This window comes from Trifolium pratense, linkage group LG3 (assembly GCF_020283565.1).
Source record: "Trifolium pratense cultivar HEN17-A07 linkage group LG3, ARS_RC_1.1, whole genome shotgun sequence".
Taxonomy (NCBI): domain Eukaryota; kingdom Viridiplantae; phylum Streptophyta; class Magnoliopsida; order Fabales; family Fabaceae; genus Trifolium; species Trifolium pratense.
This window is the reverse complement of record NC_060061.1, coordinates 16,361,581-16,375,245: the sequence shown is the minus strand read 5'-3', so window position 1 is coordinate 16,375,245 and position 13,665 is coordinate 16,361,581. Positions and strand designations below refer to the sequence as shown.

The 13,665-nt window shown below is 34.5% G+C and overlaps 1 protein-coding gene across 1 annotated transcript; it reads left to right on the top strand.

Moving 5' to 3' along the window:
- The first annotated feature begins 9,398 nt into the window (after positions 1 to 9,398).
- On the top strand, positions 9,399 to 13,115 carry LOC123914076 (sugar transport protein 1-like). Its single transcript, XM_045965055.1, has 4 exons — positions 9,399 to 9,660; positions 9,748 to 10,070; positions 11,756 to 12,385; positions 12,500 to 13,115. Exons 1-4 carry the CDS (start codon positions 9,528 to 9,530, stop codon positions 12,968 to 12,970), a joined length of 1,557 nt encoding a protein of 518 aa, XP_045821011.1. The 5' UTR covers positions 9,399 to 9,527; the 3' UTR covers positions 12,971 to 13,115.
- The last annotated feature ends 550 nt before the right edge of the window (positions 13,116 to 13,665 follow it).

Here is a 13,665-nt window from a genome sequence, read left to right as displayed (position 1 = left end):
AATCAATAAATACTATTTGTAAATCAATCAGAATCATTCAGCTCAACAAATATACCGGTACATATCCACATAATATGTGTACAAAAAAATTAACATTTATGATTTACAAATATTGACTACACAAATTCCAATGTAACTATACTACTATATTGAATATCCTTAACCAGTGCACCAGGAGCACCGGTTAACATTTTTCTTAATTTAAATTTATTTATTATAAAAGGTAAATGTTCATAAAAAAATAATTAAAAAATCCAGCCATTATGAAAAAAGGAATTTTTATTCATCCTTCCTATTTTTCTCTATAATCTTCCTATTTAATTTCCTCTATTATTCAGTCCTTACCCTTTTAATTTATTTATTTTTTGTTTAGATGAAGTGATAATCCACTGAAATTAAACTCACAAATAATTGTTAGTTCCAGGTTTGAATACGGATCACGACATCCGGCTTAACAATTTTGATTTTTTTGACCACTTGAGCTAAGACTTACGGGACCCGTCCTTTTAATCTTATCTAATCATAATAAAGGCTTTTGACAGTATTACCGTTGTAACGACCCAAAATTTAGTATTCGTTATTTAATTATTTTATTACGCGAGGGCGTGATTTATAATTAAATTATTAAGCGGCGAATAATCATTTAGCGAGAACGTAAGTTAATGAGCGAGAAGTTATGTTGATTGGGCCTTGGGGCGTGTAAATGGTTATTGGGCTTAGCCAATTGGGCTTTGATCCATGAGAATAGAGAGAGCTATAAGTAGCAAGTCAAACCATGAATAGTCTCATAATTCATGTTTCATGAGAAAGGAAGATTGAGAGCTTAGCTAGGGCAAGGAGCTCATGAGGGAGAGGGAGAGCTCGTGGGAGAGAAAGAGAAGAGCAAGCTCGAGGAATCGTCGAACTAAGGTACGAGAGTTAGATTACATATTCGTGAGTGATTCGAAAGAGGGGAGGATGTCGATTCCTCCATTCCCAAACTCTTTCCACTCTATTTTCTTGTGGGTTTTGTGGGTGATTTTCTTAATGGAAATTGGATTCTTTTGATCCTAACATGTGTAGTGAACTCATGATAGATGAGGTAAACAACTTTGGGGAGTTGAAAATGGGTATATGTAGATGTTTGATCAATGATTTGCATGTTTTGTTAAACTTGCTTAAAATGCAAGAAATTGGCATGATTTTCATTGTTTGAGGTATTTGGATGTTTGGAAGGGATGATTAATGTTCCTTGATACCATATATGTTTGGAATGGCTGTTTATATGAATTTATAACATATCTAGACGAATTTTTGAGTGGATTCCATGTTAAACCGCCTTAGAAAACTCAAGAACAGATATTTTCTGGTGTGGTTCGCTACCTGTTCGCTACAGCGAACATGTTCGCTACGGATTCGCTATCTGTTCGCCATGTACCTGTAACCCTCTGATGTAGTTCGCTACCTGTTCGCTACAGCGAACATGTTCGCTACGGGTTCGCTACGGGTTCGCTACGTGTTCGCTACGGATTCGCTTAGCGAACAGCACTGTGACAGCAACTTTTTGATAATTGTTTTAAGTGCAATTAGGCACTTGTAACATGGTTTAAGGGTATCCTTACATGTTTGTTGATACACGTTGATGTTGTTAATGCTTATTGTTAATCGTTATATGATTGATAAACGTGTATGCAATAAGTTGCAGTTTAAAGTGAGCAATGTGATGGTTTATCATTAATTTGCAATGATAAGAGAATGATGTATGTTTTATGACATAAGTGTAAATGAAACCTTGTGTGTATAAAATGAGTATGCAGATAATTATCATGTGAATAATTATGATTGGAGTGATAGGATATTGTGTTATCCTAATGTGTTAGATGTTGGAATTGTGTTTCCGCATTCATAATGAGTAGCTTCGAGCTAGAAATATCATATTGATGATATGTGCAAACATACATGCATTCATGTATATATATGCTGAATTGGAAACTTGGGTTCCAATAGATTTAAATGGATTTTTGAGTCCATAAGGAAGCCGAGGATCGGATTAGATGAATCCATAAGATCTAGAGCTGCTATCCAGCAGGATATAAAACTGTTTAACTTATCCATGAGGGATATGAAGGTTTGGTAAGTTCCGAACAATCCGGCAAGATGTAAAACTGTTTAACTTATCCATGAGGGGTAAAAGGCAATTGGTACCACATGCATTAGTCGTGTCTAGGGATGACATGACATTGGATAATTGGCATTAGATGCATTAGGGTAAATGCACATGTATTTGATGATTGTTATGTGACATTATCTGATTGGATTGTAATGTGTTTTCCGTATGTGTTAAGCTTTGGTATTTACTAATTGTTTAATACTGTGATTGTTGCCATGTCTTGGTATATGAGCAGAGTCCGTCATGACTATAAAATGAACAAGTGTAGAGTCCGTCATGACTATAAAATGAACACTTTGGTAGTGTCCGAGAAGACGTGAAACTATATGATTGGTGTGTTTGTAAATGAATGATTAATTGGTAGTCGTATTTGACGATGTATGTGCGTGAGTTAGAAATGTATGATAGCGTGTGAAGTGTGTAGTATACTACTCACACTTATATTTATGTTTATGTTTTCTAACTCTCTGCTATGTGTAATTGCTGGACCTTTGGGGGTCCAGGTTGACAGGTTAGGTGTTAGCCTCGTCCGAGTGAAATGGTGAAGCTCTGCTCTGATTGAGACACGGGAAAAAGGGGTTTTTATATGTATATGCATGTAGTCCTCTTAGTATACTCTGTTGGTCTTAAGCTTTCATTTGAAAAGTATCCGTTTTGTATAACTAATAACGCATCGTTCGATGCGAGGTTTTGTTTTTAGTTCATTCGAATATTTTACTAGATAAATGTATTAGTATTATCTTTGAATGAAGTTTGTGATATTCAAACCAGCGTTTTATAAATCAGATTTTCAATTTTTCCGCTGCGTATTTTCGAAAAAGATTTTATAAAGGCAGAGTTAATTAAATAACGGGTTTGGGTGTTACAAAGTGGTATCAGAGCAGTTGTCTTCGGACTGTGAGGTTATGTGTCAATCAGAGCCGTTCTGTGCAGTCAGATCGAGTGAGCGTGTATGCCAGTTGTGTCTGTCTTTTCTTGTTGTGTGTACTTGATGCGATTGATACTTATCATTGTTATAAGTTATCAAGTCAAGTAGTGGTTGAGTATTTTTATGCTTAAAGTTTTTAAAAAAAAAATTGTGTGGTTTGAACTTTTGGTTTGTAGATGCTTATTGCTAATAGTAGATGATCCAGCATGATGTAAAACTGCATGTGATGAAGATTTTGTTGAAAACATAAGATTATTTTCTTTTGAGTAAGTGAAAATGAATTTTTCACTAGAGTGAGAAAGGAGTAGGATGTAAGAAGATCCTAATGTGTGTTGTTATATGTTTGTTTATAACATGTGGTAGATTGATTACTAGTACTTAGTGTGGTTCTTTAATTGAACTATGTGAATGTATTCTCATGATGAGAACTTGTTTTAGAACATGCTATGTTTTATACATGTTTGAGTAGGTGTTGTAAGTATGCGGGCAAGTGAAATGTAATGCATGTACTTGACTCGATGTCTTGTGTACATGGATGTTTTGTTGTCTTACATATATTTTAGTTATAAATATATGTATTGACATGTTGTTGTGTTTATGTATGCTAGTTGTTATGTAGGTTGTTACATTAGCATAGATGGGAATAGTGTGTTTATGTATTTTGTAGTGGTGTGTATGTCAAGAGGACTGCACCGGGGTTTTGAGTAGATGCTTAGATATCTTACCTTATGTTTACCCTTTGCATACGACATGCATGTGAATGCTGTCGGTATTAGATTTCTCTTGAGAGGAATATATTTGGAATCGATAGGACGGTTAGGTGCTTACACCGAATGTTCTAGTGGAAGTGTAAAGGTGGGTTTGAGATAAGTGGGGGAGAAGATTTTGTCTCTCCAAGATGTTTCGAACGCGAGAAGTAAGGACGAATAGAGATGTTCTTGAAGAGGATTGTTTAAGATTGAGTAGCGTTGTTCGAAGTGGAGTTCTTATTTGGAGAATATTTTGGAGGAAGTATCAGATGATCATTTCGGAGTGAGTCGGAATGAAGTTGTTTAGCCGTAAGGAGAATGTGGCCATTGGGGAACGATGGAGCAGATTGAATGTTAAGTGAAAACCGTTGCTGAGAAACGGAGAAGACGTGTGCGTCGAGGGTAAGAAAACCTAGTGATGATCATACGACGAGTATGCGAATGGTGGATACCTTGAGGGTTAAGTTAAGTGGGAGATTGATGTCAAGGATTGAAGGTGTGGTTAGGGGACTGAAAACCCGACTACAATAAGTGGGACTGGTGGTGTTTCTAGCGGAACTCGTAGGAAGAATGTTCCATTGTTTGGTTGTCTTTCACTTGATGGTTCATCCTCAAAGAGGAGGAAGAGTGATAAAGATGGAAGCTTTGTTGATGAAAAGTTTTCAGAGGAATCTGATGAGAGTTGTGTTGGAATCAACAAGGCGGAGATCATGGTTGTTTGGAAATCAACTCTTGATAGTAGCTGAGATTTGAATACAGAATTACTAGGTGATCAAGAAGAGCCTAGGAAGGATTTATAAAGGTTGAGTATGTTTGAACCGAGTAGTCATTTCTTGGAAGGATTTGAGGAACTTAGAAATAGAGGTGGAGCCTTGTAAACCGTTAGTGTTAGTTAACCACGGAATGAGAATGAAGTTATGAAGATATCATAATAAGATTAGCAAACTTTTTAAGTTATCGAGTGGCATATGATTGTACAAGTAGTAGAGTTATTCCAAGATGGAAGTGGGATAACAAATCGAAGGATTTCATAAGAAGTTTATAGAGGAAGGAAATGAATCCATTTGGACGATAATCAGACAACTAGTGTCTAAGATTGGATGAAACCTTAGAGGTTGGAATGAGATTCGGCACAGTGAAAAGATTTAAGAAAATGTTGAGAACTTATGGAATTTGAAAAGTTGTGAAGTATGCAACGGAAGGGTCTTTCGGAGTATTTTGGGTTAAGTGGTTTTGTTTTGGAGTGGTGCTGCGAGTACCGTAAGATATTAAGTTGAAATTTTAAGTAGTTTGATAAGAATGATTTATACCGTTGTCACGATTGTTGACTATCTATCGACAAATCGAGGGATTAGCTATCCTTGATCTATTGTTGGTAGTAAACTTCATTGTGTAGATTGGAATAAACTGATTTTGTCAGACTTGGTTTGTTTGGAATTTGAATGATTGTTGGTGTGAATCCGGAAGAAGTGTTATTTTGACCGGAGATGGTATAAAGGAATACCGAGGGAAGTAAAATGATTCGGAAAAGTGACGTATAGGATTGTTTTGCCGCCATCATGGGCGAATTTGCATGAAGTGTTTTGGTATGTTTTGGTTAAGGTAGTATGAGGAAACCCATTGGTTAGAATGTAAGTTGGAATTAGAAAGTCGGATGAGAGAGTTCATCCGAGGTTGTTCTTAGTCGAGCCATTTTCGAGGGCGAAAATATTTTTAAGTGGGGGAGAATTGTAACGACCCAAAATTTAGTATTCGTTATTTAATTATTTTATTACGCGAGGGCGTGATTTATAATTAAATTATTAAGCGGCGAATAATCATTTAGCGAGAACGTAAGTTAATGAGCGAGAAGTTATGTTGATTGGGCCTTGGGGCGTGTAAATGGTTATTGGGCTTAGCCAATTGGGCTTTGATCCATGAGAATAGAGAGAGCTATAAGTAGCAAGTCAAACCATGAATAGTCTCATAATTCATGTTTCATGAGAAAGGAAGATTGAGAGCTTAGCTAGGGCAAGGAGCTCATGAGGGAGAGGGAGAGCTCGTGGGAGAGAAAGAGAAGAGCAAGCTCGAGGAATCGTCGAACTAAGATACGAGAGTTAGATTACATATTCGTGAGTGATTCGAAAGAGGGGAGGATGTCGATTCCTCCATTCCCAAACTCTTTCCACTCTATTTTCTTGTGGGTTTTGTGGGTGATTTTCTTAATGGAAATTGGATTCTTTTGATCCTAACATGTGTAGTGAACTCATGATAGATGAGGTAAACAACTTTGGGGAGTTGAAAATGGGTATATGTAGATGTTTGATCAATGATTTGCATGTTTTGTTAAACTTGCTTAAAATGCAAGAAATTGGCATGATTTTCATTGTTTGAGGTATTTGGATGTTTGGAAGGGATGATTAATGTTCCTTGATACCATATATGTTTGGAATGGCTGTTTATATGAATTTATAACATATCTAGACGAATTTTTGAGTGGATTCCATGTTAAACCGCCTTAGAAAACTCAAGAACAGATATTTTCTGGTGTGGTTCGCTACCTGTTCGCTACAGCGAACATGTTCGCTACGGATTCGCTATCTGTTCGCCATGTACCTGTAACCCTCTGATGTAGTTCGCTACCTGTTCGCTACAGCGAACATGTTCGCTACGGGTTCGCTACGGGTTCGCTACGTGTTCGCTACGGATTCGCTTAGCGAACAGCACTGTGACAGCAACTTTTTGATAATTGTTTTAAGTGCAATTAGGCACTTGTAACATGGTTTAAGGGTATCCTTACATGTTTGTTGATACACGTTGATGTTGTTAATGCTTATTGTTAATCGTTATATGATTGATAAACGTGTATGCAATAAGTTGCAGTTTAAAGTGAGCAATGTGATGGTTTATCATTAATTTGCAATGATAAGAGAATGATGTATGTTTTATGACATAAGTGTAAATGAAACCTTGTGTGTATAAAATGAGTATGCAGATAATTATCATGTGAATAATTATGATTGGAGTGATAGGATATTGTGTTATCCTAATGTGTTAGATGTTGGAATTGTGTTTCCGCATTCATAATGAGTAGCTTCGAGCTAGAAATATCATATTGATGATATGTGCAAACATACATGCATTCATGTATATATATGCTGAATTGGAAACTTGGGTTCCAATAGATTTAAATGGATTTTTGAGTCCATAAGGAAGCCGAGGATCGGATTAGATGAATCCATAAGATCTAGAGCTGCTATCCAGCAGGATATAAAACTGTTTAACTTATCCATGAGGGATATGAAGGTTTGGTAAGTTCCGAACAATCCGGCAAGATGTAAAACTGTTTAACTTATCCATGAGGGGTAAAAGGCAATTGGTACCACATGCATTAGTCGTGTCTAGGGATGACATGACATTGGATAATTGGCATTAGATGCATTAGGGTAAATGCACATGTATTTGATGATTGTTATGTGACATTATCTGATTGGATTGTAATGTGTTTTCCGTATGTGTTAAGCTTTGGTATTTACTAATTGTTTAATACTGTGATTGTTGCCATGTCTTGGTATATGAGCAGAGTCCGTCATGACTATAAAATGAACAAGTGTAGAGTCCGTCATGACTATAAAATGAACACTTTGGTAGTGTCCGAGAAGACGTGAAACTATATGATTGGTGTGTTTGTAAATGAATGATTAATTGGTAGTCGTATTTGACGATGTATGTGCGTGAGTTAGAAATGTATGATAGCGTGTGAAGTGTGTAGTATACTACTCACACTTATATTTATGTTTATGTTTTCTAACTCTCTGCTATGTGTAATTGCTGGACCTTTGGGGGTCCAGGTTGACAGGTTAGGTGTTAGCCTCGTCCGAGTGAAATGGTGAAGCTCTGCTCTGATTGAGACACGGGAAAAAGGGGTTTTTATATGTATATGCATGTAGTCCTCTTAGTATACTCTGTTGGTCTTAAGCTTTCATTTGAAAAGTATCCGTTTTGTATAACTAATAACGCATCGTTCGATGCGAGGTTTTGTTTTTAGTTCATTCGAATATTTTACTAGATAAATGTATTAGTATTATCTTTGAATGAAGTTTGTGATATTCAAACCAGCGTTTTATAAATCAGATTTTCAATTTTTCCGCTGCGTATTTTCGAAAAAGATTTTATAAAGGCAGAGTTAATTAAATAACGGGTTTGGGTGTTACAACCGTTGCTGCTATTGTCATTGTCTGGTTGGTTGAGTGAAAAGAAAGAGAAAAGTAAGAAAATTACCGAAACCAATGAATGAATTTAGACAAACTTTAGTTCAAGTTCATTCATTGGTTTCCATAATTTTTTTTCCTCACTCTTTCCTTCTACTCAACCAAACAGACCTTAAATCTCCTAATCCGTTCACGTTCTTACGATATACTTAGAGTTGTCAAAGGGGTCGCCCCGGTCCGGCCTGACCTGGCCTGGAGGGGCCCGGTCAAATAAAGGGGCCGGCCCAGCCCGACCTGTTAACTTCATGGCCCGGCCTTCTTAGCCCGACCCGATAAGCAAAAGCCTACATGGTCTGATGGGTCGGCCCACTAATTTTCATAGTATTTTTTTTTTGAAAAAAAAAATAAATTCTACTAAATTTATGTTATATTTCTCAACTAAATCTTTAAGAAGGTAATTCATATCCCTATATTTTCTCACATAATCTCCCAAACAACAATATCTTCCTCTTTATCCTCATCAAACAAACAAACAAAATGTCTAACAAATAATCTCATTCTAATCCAATAAGTTTTTTGTCATATTATTATTATTACTACAAAATTTTTTTTCCAAGTTTTATATCTTTCATTCATCCATTGTAATTTAAGTAAAAAAAAAACAAAAATATAGAAAGAATATAAATAAATACAATAAAAAAATGATAGGCTTAAAATAACCATATTCCAAGTTTTATATCCTTCTTTGTAATTGCACAAAAAAAATATAAAAAGATGATATGCTTAAAAATAGGAATAAAACAAATTATAGATAGGAACAAAACACAAATAATAACAATAAAACAAAAAAAATAATTAAAAAAATTATATATGAATTTATGCATAAAAATAGAACTAAAATATAACAATAAAAGATCATAGAATTTTTTTAATTCTTTAAGGGGCCGGCCCATGACGGCCCATGACGGCCCATGAAAAAGCCTGACCCGATAAGACTCGGCCCCCTTTTTATGAAATCCGGCCCGTGTAAAAGGATTGGGATAATGTGCCGGCCCGATAACCCGGCCTTTTTTGACAGCTCTAGTATACTCATATGTATTAACTTTTTTTAGATAAAGACAAAATTTTATATAAATAAAAAATAAAAATTATAATAAGTCAAAAAAAAATTATAAATAAAACAGTACTATAAACTTTACTCTTTCTATTGTACCAATAAAAAAAAAAAAAAACTTTACTCTTTCTCAACAAAAGAAACTATATATCTTTGTCAAAAAATATATTTTCGTTATTATTATTTTTATTTTATGATAACAAGTATATCTCTATTATTGACAGCTCAACCAAATCAAAAATATTAAAAAAATATAATAACAAACCAAAGTTTTCAATCTTTCCCTCTATATAAACACTTCTCACACAACATCTCAAAACCTCCATCTACTTTCTCTTCTTTACTATTCATCTTCTTCTTCTTCTAAGATCACAAAAAACAGAGAGAAAAAGAAAAAATGCCTGCTGCAGGAATCCCCATTGGAGGGGGAAACAAAGAGTACCCCGGTGAACTCACTCCTTTCGTCACTGTAACATGTATCGTTGCAGCCATGGGTGGTTTAATCTTCGGCTACGACATTGGAATTTCAGGTAAAAAAAAAAAAACAAAATCACATCATCTTCTTTCTATGATCTGTTTAAGTTCAATAGTATAATGTTCTTTTTTTTTTTGTTTAGGTGGAGTAACGTCGATGGATCCATTTCTGAAGAAGTTTTTTCCGGCGGTGTATAGGAAAAAAAATGAAGACAAAACGACAAACCAGTACTGTCAATACGACAGTCAAACACTGACGATGTTTACTTCATCGTTGTATTTGGCTGCACTTTTGTCTTCGTTGGTTGCTTCCACCGTTACTCGGAAATTTGGTCGGAAACTTTCCATGCTTTTCGGAGGTTTACTTTTCCTTGTCGGTGCTCTCATTAATGGCTTTGCTCAACATGTTTGGATGTTGATCGTCGGTCGGATCTTACTCGGGTTTGGTATCGGGTTCGCTAATCAGGTACACAAACAGACACAACCTTTCTCTCTCATATATTATATCTCAACTTTTTTTTTTTTTTCCTTTTTTGATTTTTTTAATATATTCTGTTTTTGTTTTTTTAGTTTGTTTTTATTTGAGAAACATAATAACTCAAAATATGCGGTTGTGTTTGTGTTTGATATTATCTCATAACTAAATTTAGGATGTTTTAAATTCAGACTCTTAGTTTAATTCCTTGATTAATGTTTTGTTACTTTTTTTGAAACAATTATCCACTAATAATGAAAACACGTCTTTGTCCAAAAGATGAAAAATAATAGGTTTATTGTCCTTTAATTTGTTTGTTTTGCATTATTTTGATTCTGATCATAAAAAATACACCTGGATTTTTCATTTTTTTTTTATCAATTATACAGCTTATTTTTTTAAGTATTGTTTGGTAGTATGAATTTTCACTTTATAATAATAATATAAAAAATGCTAACTTGGTCCGTTGAGCTAGCTTAGCTCAGTTGGAATGGATATTGTATTTTATATGCATGAGGTTGAGGTTCAAACCCCGATCATCACACTTATCAATATTAAAGAGTGAAATTTCTACTCACTAAACCACTTGTATCCCACATGTGTAGGTTAAAGAATTAAAACACCATAAATTAAAGTATTTATTTTATAACATAACATTTTTATTTTAAAAATTCTTAACATGTATGTTTTTAAGGCATAAGTTAAGATGACTTTATAGTACAATATACTCACCTTAAAAGGAAAATACTATGGTATAGAACAATATACGTATAAATACGAGTTACTTTTTTTCTTAGATTAATTCAAATGAAGTTCTTTAACGTAAAGTATGCTGACTCATAGTAATAAAGCAGTTAATTGAATTAATGAGTATTTTAATTTTTTACGCAATGTGACGTACCAATGAATAAATGAGGTAACTCAGAAATTTGATATTTTCCACATTAATGTAATTAGGTATGATCTCTATTCTAAACTGTGTGCATAATATCGGTTGATATTGACTCTATCTTTTGAAACTCTGCAAATTGGACTTTGTTTGGTTGCGGTGTAAAAGCAAAGAATCTTGCTATCTTGGCCTGATTTTTCTCTTCTCTAACGTGCTTTTGAATGTGATTGATAGCTTAATTTTAACACAAAATTGATAGTTTGGCAGCTTGCTATGCTTTCACTAATTTATTATTATTAGTCCCACTATTATTGTGCCCCATTTTTCTTTCAATTTCATCATGATAATATATACTATCTCACTTTTGCATTTCCACCATAGCTTGCATCATTTTCCAAGTCATTGCATTCAAAAATTGAATTTTATAATAAAAATAATGAGAAAAGCTAACATGTACCTTTAAAGCATTTGTTAGTGTACTATAGATAACAATTTTGCATTGGAAATTAACTATTTTTTCATTTAAAAGTCAACAATTATGTTGTTCAAGATAAAATTACTATACGAAACATTTTTATCATGTGTCTGTAAGATACATGTTAACGTGTGTGACGCTAAAAATATTACTAAAGTTTTTAAACCAAGAAAGACGTTACAAGTTGAGGAGTGTTTGTGGTCCTGCATAGTTCTATATTAATTTATTAACTTAGTATTGTTTATTTATTTATTTAATGTAATCCTACTTGATATTAAATATTAATTATGTTTTTAATGTTTAATTTTACAGTCTGTGCCATTGTACCTTTCTGAGATGGCTCCTTACAAATACAGAGGAGCATTGAATATTGGATTTCAACTATCAATTACAATAGGTATACTTGTGGCCAATGTGTTGAACTACTTTTTTGCCAAAATCAAAGGTGGATGGGGATGGAGATTGAGTTTAGGTGGTGCTATGGTCCCCGCACTTATTATAACCATTGGATCATTAGTCCTTCCCGACACTCCCAATTCAATGATCGAACGTGGTGATCGTGATGGAGCCAAGACTCAACTTAAGAAAATTCGCGGTGTTGAAGATGTTGACGAAGAGTTCAGTGATCTTGTGGCAGCTAGTGAAGCGTCAATGCAAGTGGAACATCCTTGGAGGAATTTGTTGCAAAGGAAGTATAGACCTCAGCTTACAATGGCTGTATTGATACCGTTCTTCCAACAATTTACCGGCATTAATGTTATCATGTTTTACGCGCCTGTGTTGTTTAATTCGATTGGGTTTAAGGATGATGCTTCACTTATGTCGGCTGTTATCACCGGCGTTGTTAATGTTGTTGCTACTTGTGTCTCAATTTATGGAGTTGATAAGTGGGGTAGGAGAGCCCTTTTCCTTGAAGGTGGTGTTCAAATGCTTATATGCCAGGTACCCTTTTAAATTTCAATCTAGTACTATTGTGTGTACATTAAATTTTGGTTACATTCATTTTTTTTTATATGAAACGTTTAATTGATTCAATATGTGTTTTGATGTGTATAGGTTGCAGTTGCGGTTTCAATTGCGGCCAAGTTTGGAACCGATGGAAACCCCGGTGATTTACCGAAGTGGTATGCTATAGTAGTGGTGCTCTTCATTTGCATTTACGTCGCAGGATTTGCGTGGTCATGGGGTCCGCTTGGATGGTTGGTGCCTAGTGAGATTTTCCCATTGGAGATTCGTTCGGCTGCTCAGAGTGTCAACGTGTCGGTCAACATGCTTTTCACCTTCTTAGTTGCACAAGTTTTCTTGACAATGCTTTGTCACATGAAGTTTGGTTTGTTCCTCTTCTTTGGTTTCTTTGTTGTGGTGATGACATTCTACATTTACTTCATGCTGCCTGAAACAAAGGGAATACCAATTGAAGAGATGGACAGGGTTTGGAAATCACACCCCTATTGGTCTAGATTTGTTGAACATGATGATTATGGCAATGGTGTTGAGATGGGCAAGGGAGTTACTAAAAATGTGTAATTATTTAGTCTTGGTTTTATTTTCCTTAATTAGTAATTAATTTTTTTTTTTAATTTTCTGAAACACAGTACTATTGGTTTCAAAGTTAAGTATCAAATGTATTGAATCGCCCTTCAAAATTAATTAAGGAGTTATATTTTTCTCATGTGACCACTTGTTTCTTTGAACAAACATTACACTTACAAGTTGATAATTAATTTAGAAAACATGAACATAACATAATTAGTTTGTTTTTTTAACTTGGCTTACTCACTGATAAAAAAAAAACTTGGCTTACTCAATGTTCAAAAATTAAATCACACTATAAATAGGATTGACAAAAAATGGAAAATGTTGGTTATTATAGTAGTGGACCAAGACTTTAGGTTTAATGTGCACATGGTTATGGACTTATGGTTGTGCTATTGTTGGCTAATCATTAAGGAAAAATCATGTGCGATGGTTTATACATAAAAGTACTAATTAATAAACAACTTCCATTCACATACAGCTTAAGTTATCTGTCTTATTCAATTAAGCAATCCACATACAGTGTATCTGTGTATGTTGGTAAATTTATCAACACAAAGTTTCTCATATAGTGAAAAACATTATAGGGCATATATATAGGTTGCTGATTTTAGATGGAACTACACATTGAAATTTTGAATTGCCAACGGAAAATTCAAAGACAACTTTATCACCTTTATCTAAAT

Excerpts from the sequence above, each read along its gene's own strand:
- LOC123914076 (XM_045965055.1), top strand. The coding sequence starts at position 9,528 with ATGCCTGCTGCAGGAATCCCCATTGGAGGGGGAAACAAAGAGTACCCC. Across the intron at positions 9,661-9,747 it reads CTACGACATTGGAATTTCAG|GTGGAGTAACGTCGATGGAT; the intron begins GTAAAAAAAAAA and ends TTTTTTGTTTAG. Across the intron at positions 10,071-11,755 it reads GTATCGGGTTCGCTAATCAG|TCTGTGCCATTGTACCTTTC; the intron begins GTACACAAACAG and ends TTAATTTTACAG.